We start from the raw sequence: 13,175 nt of genomic DNA on the forward strand, positions 1-13,175 counted from the left end.
AACAGCTGATACATTTTTTAAGTTATTGATTTTAATCCTAAACATTGTTTTATGACTTACATAATTATATGAAAAATGTTTTTAAAGAGTTTGAAACAACCAAAATAGATAAGTATCTCTAACATGTAGTACACAGTATAAAAAAGTAAATTATCATCTATACCAGTGATGGCGAACCTATGACATGCGTGTCAGCACTGACACACGTAGCCATTTCTGATGACACGCAGCCGCTGAGGCAGCTGCATGCCGAGGATGAAACATTTGCGAAATAATGTTTTTTTCCTCAAAGTGACACACTACCCGAGTTATGCTCAGTTTTTTGGCGAAGTTTGACACACCAAGCTCAAAAGGTTGCCCATCACTGATCTATACTAATAAAAGGGTAATATGCTAATTAGACCAGGTTGACCGGACATCTTCTGGTTGTCCCGTCCTCCTTCTGGACAAAGCCACAGTGGCGGGGGCCAAGGCAGAGGCGGTTAGGGGCAATCAGGCTGGCAGGGGAGGGCGGTTAGGGGAGACCAGGCTGGCAGGGGAGGCAGTTAGGGGCGATCAGGCCAGCAGGCAGAGGGGTTAGGGGTGATTGGGCAGGCAGGCAGGTGAGTGGTTAGGAGCCAGCAGTCCCGGATTGTGAGAGGGTGCAGGCCGGGCTGAGGGACCCCCCACCCCCACCCCATCCCTGCGCACAAATTTTGTGCACCAGGCCTCTAGTATTTTATATTCTCCAAATAATGTCCCTGAGTATTAGGAGCTTAGAATTAATTATTCTAAAATAAAGAAGCCACAATCTTTTTCTTTAACTTTTAATCTTGTTGGAGGTATTATACTGCTTGGAAGCTGCTTAAAGGAGAAATTTATTCAAATCTTACATTTTCTCCTGAGAAACACAATATCCCCAACCAACCATAGACATATATAAGGAAAACCCCACTAGGGGGTGTGCAGGAGACAGCTGATCAATGTTTCATTCTCACATCAATATTTTTCTTTCTCCCTCTCCCTGTCTCTCTACAAATCAATAAAAATATTTTTTAAAAATGTATTATTCAAACACATTGGAAAAACATGTTTAATCTCATTTGTGGAGTAACTACTATGTAACAAGCTCTTATCTGTTGATGGAAATAAACACTTGTAAGATATGTTACCTCTTCTCAAAGAGTATAGATCAGTGAGCTTACCAGAATATAACTTGTGTGTGTGTGTGCCATACACATACAGCCTAAAATGTTTTACACACACACACACACACACACACACACACCTTTACACCCACAGACTATTAGCAGTGGTCACCTCTAGGGCAGTGAAGGAAATGAAGAGGGTGAAATATTAAAGGGAATTTAATATGTCATGAAAGAAATTATGGAAATTACAGTTTTTCTTTGTAATAATTAAAAGGCAAAATTGTTTTTTTGAGCCTTTGTCCTTTTCTTGTAGGCAGGGATACCAATGGGACCAATGCCAGCAGCAGGAATGCCTTACCTGGGACAAGCGCCATTCCTGGGAATGCGTCCTCCAGGCCCACAATACACTCCAGATATGCAGAAGCAGTTTGCCGAAGAGCAACAGTAAGGGACCTCAGGATTCAAGGATAAAAAAATACATGATAGCAGTTATTTTAAGCATTTCAAATGTTCTCTAATGCAGATTTGAAGACGAAATAGTCACGTTGCCTTTAAAATTCTTTAAAATACTTCTATTTTAACTTTAAAGCCAGAAGGGACCTTAATGATTCTCTATCTCAACCCTCTTATTTTACATCTAGGAAAAGTGAGGTCCAGAGAAATGAAGCCACTTGTGAGTGAAGGCTACACAGTTACTAACAGAACCTGGACCCAAATGTAGAACTGATTCTCAAACAATTGCTTTTTCTCCCATATGACATGCCTTCTCAAGTGGAAGTTTCTTCTTTATATGCCAAGCAAAAACTGTTTTTATTTTGTCTATCTCCCTGTTTGTTTGTTTTTTAATTGCTTTTGAATGCAAAAGTTTGGCTCCATGAATGAGCGTCGGCCTGTGGACCAAAGGGTCCCGGGTTCGATTCTGGTCAAAGGCACGTACCTTGGTTGCAGGCTCCTCCCTGGCCCTGCAACCAAGGTCAGGGCTCCTGCAAGAGGCAGTCAATCAATGTGTTTCTCTATGTCTTTCCCTCTCTCTTCCACTCTCCCTAAAAATCAGTGGAAAAATATCCTTGGGTGAGGATTAACAAAACACACACACACACGCACACACACACACACACACAAAGATTGTCCTCCCCTTGCAAATTAAAGAAGAGATAAATTCATGTCTAAAGTTAGGTAAATAATTTTTTAAACTCATATTTTGAAATTAATACAGTGGGGAAGTAGGATTGTCAAAAGAAAATGAGATAACATTAGAGAAATTTTTAGTTCTAGAAATGTAAGATGATATTAGTAGAAATATAAATATTAACACAGGTGATAATCCCTGAAGCTGGTTCTTTAACTAGAATGTTTTTCCTTCAGAAAACGATTTGAACAGCAGCAAAAGCTCTTAGAAGAAGAAAGAAAAAGGCGCCAGTTTGAAGAGCAGAAGCAAAAACTCAGACTTCTGAGTAGTGTGAAACCCAAGGTAATATATTCTGCCACCCCTCCATCACAACACATACACAGCCTGCATGTGCTTCTTCTTACTCAGTGAATTTTGCCAGGTAGCAGCCCAACCTGAGGCTGTGGTTGATTCAGTTTTGTTTATCAGAGTCCAAAAGTGAAGGATTTTTCTTCTGTAAAGACATATATTGTTGAGGGAAATGAGATACCAGCCAGTTTTCTCAGTCTTTTACTACCACTAGTGAACCATTAATATAGAATATTAATATATTAATATAACATAACAACTGAATCATAAGATATTTATAAATGGGCCTTTTAATTTAGAGTATTGTTTTATATCTTTGTTTTATACACTTATCAATCTTTTTCTGACTTGGAGAATTTCGTATCAGAAGTATGTGATAAAAATATTGGAAACAGACTAATATCTGTACTTCTTTTTAACTTTGGGAGTATTTAGGATGAAGTGAGAGATGAGCAAAGAAATATACATACATTTATTATCTCTTAGACAGGAGAGAAGAGTAGAGATGATGCTTTGGAAGCTATAAAAGGAAACTTAGATGGGTTTTCCAGAGATGCTAAGATGCACCCTACTCCAGCATCGCACCCGAAGAAACCAGGTATTTTAATTTAAAGTGTTCTGTTTTTGGAAAGTGACTTATAGTCCCTGTGTTTTATTGGCCATTACATGTGTGTGAAGAGCTAATGTTGAACTCTTCCTTCAAGCTAAGTACAGATTTGGATGTCTTAAAATTTACAATAGGTTAAGCCAGTGGTCAGCAAACTCATTAGTCAACAGAGCCAAATATCAACAGTAAAACGATTGAAATTTCTTTTGAGAGCCGAAAACCGACTTCTGCGCGTGGGCCACGAAGTTTCAATCGCACTGTATGTCCGCACCTGCACGTGGTATTTTGTGGAAGAGCCACACTCAAGGGGCCAAAGAGATGCATGTGGCTCACGAGCCGCAGTTTGCCGACCACTGGGTTAAGCATTCTGATCTGGATAACAATCTTAGGAGGAAAAACCCCCTCTCTTTCTAGTAGATGTCAGTATGACAACTTTACTTGTAAATCTTCTGTGTATTTGAGTATGTTAACATTAGTAAAATGCATTCACTCAAAGCAAATGTAATAAAGTAAGTTTATTGTTTTCTCATTATTTTAAAATAATTTTGCTTTTTATGAGCTAGTTTGGATTTTATTCAGTGTGATTAACCTTAGAAAACTTTACATGTCTTCTTTTTAAAAAGTCATGGATTTAATAATGCTCCTCATGAAATTTTAGTTTCTTTAATATTTTTTGTAGTTTTTATTATCATTTATCATCAGATAAGCAAAAAAGTGCCTATTTAGAGCAGGATAAAGGGATAGTTGTCCACCAGTACTGATCTGAGAACCCAAATTGAGACCTTAAATTCACATTGTCAGTAACCATTATTAAAAAAGACTGACCTTTAAAAAAATAAAAAAAATAAAATAAAAATAAAAAAGACTGACCTTTGTGACATAAGACTTCAGTAAATGTTAAAGCAATTCAAAGTAGTTAAAAATATGGCAATAATAATATTGTTAATGAGCCTCATATTAAATGTAGTCCCTGTTAGAGAAGGTTTATTATTAGAGTGATTCTCACATTTAACAGTAAAAAGTCATAATGATGTCTGTATTCTTTAGAGCTAAAAAAAATATAGTCCTCAGTCAAGGTTTCCTTTCTTAAATTGACTATTGAGTTGTTTGACTTAGCACTTTATGGTGTCCCAGTTTTGAGGCTTTTCACAAGAAAATATCACTTTGGCAATGTGTTTAATGTTCTTGTTGTCTTTCATAATTTTCACTAGAGGTCTGGTTCATGAAATACATGCCCTTGTGGGGGCGTCCCACAGCCTGGCCTGTGCCCTCTCGCAGTCTGGGAGCCCTCGGGGGATGTCCTTAGCACTGCCTCGGAGGCGGGAGAGACTCCCGCCAACACAGCTGCACACACCAGCCATGAGCCCAGCTACTGGCTCCTCCTGTGGCAGCGTATTGACTACCAGGGGGCAGTTCCTGCATTGAGGGTCTTCCCCCTGGTGGTCAGTGCGCCTCATAGTGACCTGTCGGTTCACCATTCAGTTGATTTGCATATTAGCCTTTTATTATATAGGATTCTTCACATGGTAACTTTATTGAAATGTGAACTATACAAAATGTATGGGTTAGACCTGCTATATCAAAAATTATAAGTATGTATCATACATTGTTTCTTACTGACATAATGACTTTTAGTTAGAGTCTATGTCTGCCCAAAATGTGTTCAGCAGCATTTGGTAGGTTTTCATATTTCTGGTATATATTAGTTTGGAAAGCATATTATCCAGATAAACAGATCACTTGAGTTTCAAAAGTAGTCACCACTTTGATGTAAATTATTAGTGGACACAGGGGGGGAAATTAGTACTAACTTAATAAAAGAAGGAAATAAATTTTAATTTTATATTTTTCTCTTTTTGAGTCAAATGTAAAATAGCTATAAACCTCTTTTTAAAAAAACACAAAAAAATGTGTATTGACATCAAAGTGTTTTGCATTCATTGTAAAATTCCATTTGACTGTTTAATTACATGTTATTTCTTGTTCACCTGTACTATTCATGTTTCAGTATATTCTTTTGGAATTGTACTACATCTTAATTTCTTTCTCCCTTTTGATTTTCATTTCTGTGTGTTTCGTTACCATTTTCCATTTTGCAGATTATCCCACATCATCTCATTCTAAAACTGTCTCCCCATCACCTGCCTTTCTTGATGAAGAAGAATTCAGTGACTTTATGCAGGGGCCTGTTGAAGTTCCCACATGTGGGCCTTCTTCCACTTCCCAGCCTTTTCAGTCTTTCCATCCCACCACCCCACTTGGCCAGTTGCATACACAGAAGGCTGGAGCACAGCCTCTCCCTCCAGGTCAGATTCCAGTGTCTTTTGCCTTACATGGTGTCCCTGGACAAATGCCTTATTTCTCTACTGCTTCAGCCTCATACAGTGTACAGAGAGCAGGTAACTCTTAGCATAATAAGAAAGTATTTTTAAGATAATCTAGGCTTTATTTCTTTCTCTTACCTAAGTTGAATAATACAGTGATGTTGGCAAAGGAACATGTACCTGAATATATGAGTACTATTGAAATTCATCCAAATAAGAATCTAGATTTTTTAATTCTGGGCGCCTCACTTTCCAAAAAAGTGATTTAAAACTTTTGCTCTTAAATTAGGCACTATTTAAACCACCTTAGAATTTTAAAAACAAGCCGATTTCTTCATAAGATTACTTTCATTTGGGAAAATCACTAATATCATTTTCTAGAGTAATGAGCCATGGAAAGCTGCTTTAGAAAGTGCTCTCTCTAGTTCAGTTTCTTCATTTGCTGTCCTCGGGCAAATCTTGAACACTTGTGAAATGATGGGGGTTGGGACAGTTACACACCATGGCTTGAGACATAGAGTAGTGCTGAGAGGGATCTTAGCTGATATGTACTGAGTCCGCACTTTCTCAGTTAACAGAGGAGAAACAGACCCAGAGATGATGTTACTAGTCAAGGGTCTCACCAGTGGTTAGTGGAAGTGTCCATGTCGTGTGTAGGTCACCAGACTTCCAAGGTAGTACTCCTTCTACTATACCATTCTATCTGCTACCTCAGAGAATTCTTGAGAATCAAAGTAGATTTAAAGTCCATAAGTCTCTCAATTTCTATACAATTGTGTAGTTATCGAATTATTTAGAAATTTACATTGTATGTGGCAGGATCTTCCCTTAAGAATCTGGGGATGGAAATGAATGATTGAAAAAATTAGAAATTTTGCAGTTATATACAAATATATGTATAATCCTTCATGCTGTTTGTTTAGGCCCTTCTTTGGAGGAGAAGTTCCTAGTATCTTGTGATATAAATACATCTGAGCAGGAACAAATTAAATTAAGTACTTCTGAGGTTGGGCACAGAGCCCAAGGCCCAGGTTCCAGTAAGAACCATCTTAGTTTAACGGCCAATATCAGGGGTGCTGTGGATGGACGTGTAAGTGGTACCACTACTGCAGAGGCAGAAAAGACTTCAGACCAAAACCTGCCCATTGAAGAGAGTGGTGAGCTCATGAAATATTTAGCAAAAAGTTTAATTAACCAAATGCTGCTCAAATGCTAACACCTTAAGCATTAATCTTAAAATGAATGTTGCTTGATTTTGCTAATCAAAATTTTGCTTAAAATATATTTAATGCATTTCTTTCTCCAATTAACCCCTACGATTTTGCTCTGAATTCTTTCAGTATACTGTTACTCCTTTTAAAAATTTTTGGTAGTGTTTTTAAATCAGAATCATTCCTGAAATTTTTTTTATAAAAACTCTTCATTCCCCTTCTTGCACTTTGTGTTCTTCTATAAATGTTAAAATTTAACTGGAAAAGTCACCAATGAGAATATAGTTTTGCTTCTCTGAAGTAAATCAGATGCACTGCTCCCTAAAAGGTCAAATTTTTATAAACTCAGCTTGCAGAGCTGAATTAAAATGTGGGCAACTCAGGAGGTAAACTTTTGGAGGGTATTTCACGGGACAAAATAAATAAAAATCCTATGCATCTAAGGCAGCAGTGTCATGTTCAGATAAAAAATATCAGACTTTGTAAAGAAACATAAAAAGCTGTAAATGAAGCTTAGGCAACCACATTTTTTTTACATGTAAAAAATTTAAACCAGTGATTATTGTGTTTTTCCCCTTTAATTTGTAACACATGTGAAATGGTGTAAGCCTCATATGATTCAGAATATTGATTTGGTATATCTTAGGTTTCTTTTTCAATAGACTCTTTAGGATATAGTTAATGTGTAGGAGTTGTTTAGAAACCAAATATTTTAGTTGTATTGGTGACTTTTTTTTAGTGTCTCCAGCCTGTGCTCTTTTTATAAAAAACTATGACTCCATGTGATTCCCCCATATTCTACATGGACTGTTATATATATTAGGTAATGTTCCTTATCTTCTAGGTGTAGGTGTATTTCCCTCACAAGATCCTGTTCAGCCCAGAATGCCTCCTTGGATTTACAATGAAAGTTTGGTTCCAGGTAATAAAAGCTTCTTTGTCCAGGATTCCCATCTGGATATTTTGCTTTAAATGTTGTAAATGTAATTGTAAGTAGTTACTGTTGTGGTTACAAGGTATGCAGAAGGAATTGTAACTTTTTTCTTTTCTTTTTCTGAAAGACTACAGAAAATTATATAGATCTAGTGTTTCTTAAGGCTGCCTCATACAAGAAGTAACTATATAAATGAAAGAGAAATGTTTTGCTTATGTTTTATTGACCATCATATACTTTTAATTCTAAAAACTTGTTGATTTATCATGCTCTAAAAGAAATGATCAAACATTTATTTTATAGATTATTAAAAACTATAAAGAATAGTACTAATATGTGTGATGCAATTTTCTGAACTCTTGGTGATTAGTTTATATTTTAAAAAATAATCTTATGACTTCTTTGTCGTGTGGTAGTATCTGAAATAAAAAGACCAAGTGGCATCTTTTTCTACACTAGAAGATGATGTTTACTTTTTTCTTTAAAATGTTATCACTGTTGAGCCAAAAAAAATTTACTAAGGTGCACATTTTGTGATACTATTCAGTTGATATGAAGAATAGGTCTGTTTAAGCCATGGTTGACTATTATAGCAGAATATATTAATCAAGCTTAATAAATTGTAACATTAAATTTGTTCTACTTTGCCAACCCCTTGTAAACTAAAAGGTAGCTTTCATCAGATCTTTAGTGTTGTAGATTGGTTATAGACTAAAGTTATTCTACACTTGATTAAATAAAACTCATGCAAGATCCTGATAGCTGAACTTTTTACATCATAATCACAAATTGAAAGGCTAATTTCCCAAACCAATATGGAACTTCAGTTGTACACAAAAACAATAGGTTTTTTTTTCTACCTGCCCATTAGACAGTTTGCATCTTTTCCTCTTCGTCTTCAAGCCAAACGAACAACAACAACAAAAATTGGACTTGGTATATTTTGAAGTTACGCCTATTTTCTGCCAGCTTGTTTTCTTTCTTTCTCCTTCTTCTAAACATACATGTACACGTAATTTTCCTAGCCAAAATATGTGTTGTCATGGCTGGGCTATTGATCTGCAATCCATAGTTAAATCATATATGTAAAATTTTTGCTTTAAACATTTTTCCCTATCTACCTTAGCCCTTTCCACTTTCATCCCCCAAAACTCCTCCAACTAGGGTTACCAGATTTAGCAAATAGGCATACAGAACATCCAGTTAAATTTGAATTTCAAGTAAACAGTAAAGAATTATTTAGTATACGATAAGTATGTCCCATGCAATATTGATATCCTGTATGTTTTATGTCAACCCTTTCTCAAATAGCCTTTCTCACTTTGTCCTTTGGAAACCCTATTTTATTATGAAAACAGTTCCCAAATAGTCCCTTTCTTTTTTCTGCTTCCTTGCCTTAACTGAAACTGTATTTTTCCCCTGAAGGCTATATTCCATAGCACCTTACCCATTGATGTTTTTTTTCTCACTGCCTCTAATTCATCGGGACAGGGAAAAGGTGGTATTGGTATAATTCCCCCTTCCAACCGCTGTTTTCAAACTATTCCCACCATCCTTATTCTACAACTTCTCTTTAAAGTCCACCTCCATTTACTGTTGTTACTACCTTCTACTAAATTATAAGACATTTTCTTACTTTTAGTCCCAAATCTTCATCTTTAGGACCAAGCTCCAACCTCTCTTCTAAGCACCATACCTTAATTATCTGCTGATATTTCCACTTGAATATCTTTACAACGGTTCAAACCCTGATGTGGCTTTAGTTCTATTAAAGCATTTTGACTTAAGATTATTCTCGTATAAGCAACATTGACAACAAAAAAGATCTATCAGTTGTAATATATTTACGTTTGTAAACTGGTCTTTCCTTTCATAGATGTCTATAAGAAAATCTTAGAAACCACAATGACTCCAACTGGAATAGATACTGCAAAACTTTATCCCATTCTGATGTCATCTGGACTTCCCAGGGAAACTCTTGGACAGATATGGGCCTTAGCTAATCGAACTACACCTGGCAAACTTACTAAAGAAGAACTTTATACTGTTCTCGCCATGATAGCAGTAACACAGGTAGACATTGTTTCAGTTAGATCAAATAATTTTTCAATATAAATTGGAAGAATATGAATCCTTTGTGATTACAACCTCATAGCATTCCTTGTACATTAAAATTTAGATTATTATCAAGATACAGTACTTCAAAAAATGTATAGTTTATATGAAGCACATACTAGAAATATAATTCCTTTGTTTAAAAACTATTTAATATATTAACATCTTCTGACATGACTATCTCTCTTCTGAACTTGAAAGTTAGTAATAGATGAAGTTTTTCTGTCCTTTGAAGTGCTTGTTTAAAATTCCTTAGATATAGATAAAGTAGTTTCCATCTGATAGTAATTTCTTTTATATTACAAAGCCATTTATAATATATCTAATCATGATTTGATTATAGTAAATTAACCAAACTTGTCAGAGAGTGAAAATGTCAGAATTGATACATGTTGGCCATTTCTTTGCTAAATATTAGGATTGCATTAATCTTGTAACTTATTTTCTTGTATTAAATTCATGAGTTTTGGGAGAGTTAGGAGTGGAATCATACCAATGCTACAGATTTTACATTTTGGTCTGCCTTTGCCAGATTTAGTTGTATGTGGTTTATAATCTGCTAAAATGTTTCCATTTTCTTCCTATGTAGAGGGGTGTTCCCGCCATGAGTCCTGATGCTTTAAACCAGTTCCCAGCGGCTCCTGTTCCAACTTTAAGTGGCTTTCCTATGACTTTGCCTACTGCAGTGAGTCAGCCAACTGGGATGCCTTCAGGTCCTGCAGGCTCCATGCCCCTCAACCTCGGGCAGCCAGTCATGGGCATTAACCTTGTTGGACCAGTGGGGGGAGCTACAGCCCAGGCTTCCAGTGGCTTCATGCCAACTTACCCTGCAAATCAGGTAAATGGAGAAACTGCATATTTCCAGTAATTCCTGAAAGGAATCTGGGCACTGTTTTTTCCAGAGATGCAGAGAAGATTGCTGGATTATGATGGACTCCGGAGGTGAAGATTAAACAAAACAATACAAAATGTAATTTTTCATTATTTAAAAAACATGAAGCAATTTGTTAAGCCTTAAGATAGTTGAATTTTGGCTAAAAGTTTATAGTTCTTTATACCATATCCATTTTAAACATCAAGCCTAATAAAGTTCATTAAATTCTTAGGCTGTTAAACCTGAAATTAAAGTACTTCAGTTTATTTTTCATTTCTCAGATTAGCAAGAAATTTAAAAACAATAGTATCAGTAAAAATGTAGGGAAAAGGGACTATTGATACAGTCTTTTTGGCATGTTAATAGTTCTCAGTTTCTAAATATATCTTCTGACCTACACAGGTCATGCTGTTAGAAATCTATCTCACAGAAATAGTAACTCAAATTAGCACAGATACAAAATGATATCTGTTATAACACTGTTTGTTAGCATAAAAAATTAGAAATGGCTAAATGTCCCTCAGGAAAAGAAAGGTTACATAAATTTTGGTTCATTCATATAGTAGTAAACTGTTTGATCATTAAAATGAATTAAGATAGATCTGTATGTACTGCATTGAAAAGATGTCCATTTCATATAATTACATTTTTTAAAGTGAAGAATATAAGCTCATTTTTTATAAAGCAAATGAACTGTTTATAATAAGCTTATATTTTTAAATTTACAAGCATGTATAAAATGTTTTTTAAAGATGATAGGTTCTCAGTAATCTGTTAAATGATTTAGCTGTTTAAAAATTATATAGGTTAGCCCTAGCTGGTTTGGCTCAGTGGATAGAGCATCGGCCTGCAGACTGAATGATCCCAGGTTTGATTCCAGTCAAGGGCACATTCCTGGGTTGTGGTCTCGATCCCCGGTAGGGGGTTTGCAGGAGGCAGCCGATCAATGATTCTCTTTCATCATCGATGTTCCTATCTCTCCCTCCCTCTCCCTTCCTCTTGGAAATCAATAAAAATACATTTTTTAAAAATATATAGTTTAGCTTTTTAAATCAATTTTTTACGATTTGTACATTAGAGTATCTAATTTTTTTAGACAATATTCCTCCCTTAAGCACTGGAATTGATGTTGTATCTAAAGTGTGTTCTTCTAAAATTAGGTAGTTATAACTAAATGCAGAGATTTAAAAGATAGTCTTTGAGATTGGCATTTGGAGATTTGTTATTTACTATTTTACTAGTTTAATGCTCTCTCTTTAAATGTCCTCATAAACCTAGGTAGTAAAACCAGAAGAAGACGACTTCCAAGATTTTCAAGATGCTTCTAAGTCAGGATCCCTTGATGACTCTTTCAGTGATTTCCAAGAGTTGCCCGGTTCTTCAAAATCAAATAATTCCCAGCATGGAAACAGGTACAAAAGAGTTGACTTTAGTTAACATTGTATTTAATAATTGAGAAAGAGACATCCACGATGGGAAGCCTAAGTGTAAGTAAGAGAATTAAGACTCTGTACTTTCATGGTTTTTCTGATTAAACTCTCCTTATTCATAGTTTTACTCTTCAAACTTTTGTCCGCATTGTCCACATTCAACTTCATCCCCTACCATTTCTTCCTGGTACACACCTGCTTACCTATATTTTATGAGCCTGTGCTAAACCTGATTTATTATAGCTGAGTGCATCTGTGCAGTGAGGACTTTTATGACCAGGTCTTCAACTGCTAAAAAAATTTTTAGCCTGAAGCACATAATTTGATATTTTTGCAATGAATATAATGTTGATTGTCTATAGAAATCATAATTCAGAAGATTAAATATGATTATTCACATTCTCATACTTAAGTTGAGATTAATGGCTGTTAGGCCTTCGTATTTCTCTTTGTTTGCATAGACCGCTGCACAAACATATCTCTAATGTTTTATGTGCTAGTTTAACTTTTAGGTACAGTGACTGATTCAGTATGTTCTCAACACCATTCCAACATTTTGAAAAAGTATTTAGATACTTCTTCCACAGAGTGGAACATACCAGAATTTGATTAAGCAATATGAATTTCTTCAGGGTTTTTTTTGAAACTTGTTTTTGTCAAGATACATATTCCATTTCTCTTATGTTTCTATTTGTGCAATTCCATTCATCTTTTCCCTTTTAACTAATTGATTATCTCTTAGTCAACATTTCTTGCATATGCACTGTAACAAGAACTGAGAGATAGGATTTATAATCACAAATTAGGGGAAGAATTATTCTGATTTTAGGAATATATCAAACACATGTAAATGACATATAGAAAAAATATATAAGGGTTGTGAATTTAGAGGACTAGGATTTCCAAGCCCACTACACAGCATATGTGTTACTAACCTGGTAGACACAGATTAATATTTCTTTCTCATATCTCTTCCTTTGAACAAAATGTTCTGCTATCTGAAACATACCTGAATGACCCAAGGCATCTCAAAGCACCTGCATAAAATTAAATTTATTGTTTTCCTAGTTAAA

The 13,175-nt window shown here is 35.4% G+C and overlaps 1 protein-coding gene and 1 long non-coding RNA gene across 5 annotated transcripts in view; one reads left to right on the plus strand and one right to left on the minus strand.

Annotated features, from left to right (window-relative positions):
* SYNRG (synergin gamma) overlaps nt 1-13,175 on the plus strand; it is a 55,563-nt gene that overhangs the window by 10,999 nt on the left and 31,389 nt on the right. For all 4 annotated transcript variants that reach the window (XM_028157560.2, XM_054709825.1, XM_028157561.2 and 1 more), the window contains exons 4-12: nt 1,444-1,574; nt 2,496-2,601; nt 3,094-3,205; nt 5,314-5,520; nt 6,462-6,695; nt 7,594-7,671; nt 9,560-9,756; nt 10,388-10,636; nt 11,951-12,084. In XM_028157560.2, coding sequence (XP_028013361.2) covers nt 1,444-1,574; nt 2,496-2,601; nt 3,094-3,205; nt 5,314-5,520; nt 6,462-6,695; nt 7,594-7,671; nt 9,560-9,756; nt 10,388-10,636; nt 11,951-12,084 — 1,448 coding nt within the window. The remainder of the gene's footprint in view (nt 1-1,443; nt 1,575-2,495; nt 2,602-3,093; nt 3,206-5,313; nt 5,521-6,461; nt 6,696-7,593; nt 7,672-9,559; nt 9,757-10,387; nt 10,637-11,950; nt 12,085-13,175) is intronic.
* Nucleotides 1,533-10,728, minus strand: LOC129147481 (uncharacterized). Its single transcript, XR_008554847.1, has 3 exons — nt 10,625-10,728; nt 2,664-2,752; nt 1,533-1,583 (listed from the first exon to the last, which is right to left on the minus strand). It is a non-coding gene; the product is annotated as an uncharacterized LOC129147481 (long non-coding RNA).

This window comes from Eptesicus fuscus, chromosome 20 (assembly GCF_027574615.1).
Source record: "Eptesicus fuscus isolate TK198812 chromosome 20, DD_ASM_mEF_20220401, whole genome shotgun sequence".
In the NCBI taxonomy this organism is placed as follows: domain Eukaryota; kingdom Metazoa; phylum Chordata; class Mammalia; order Chiroptera; family Vespertilionidae; genus Eptesicus; species Eptesicus fuscus.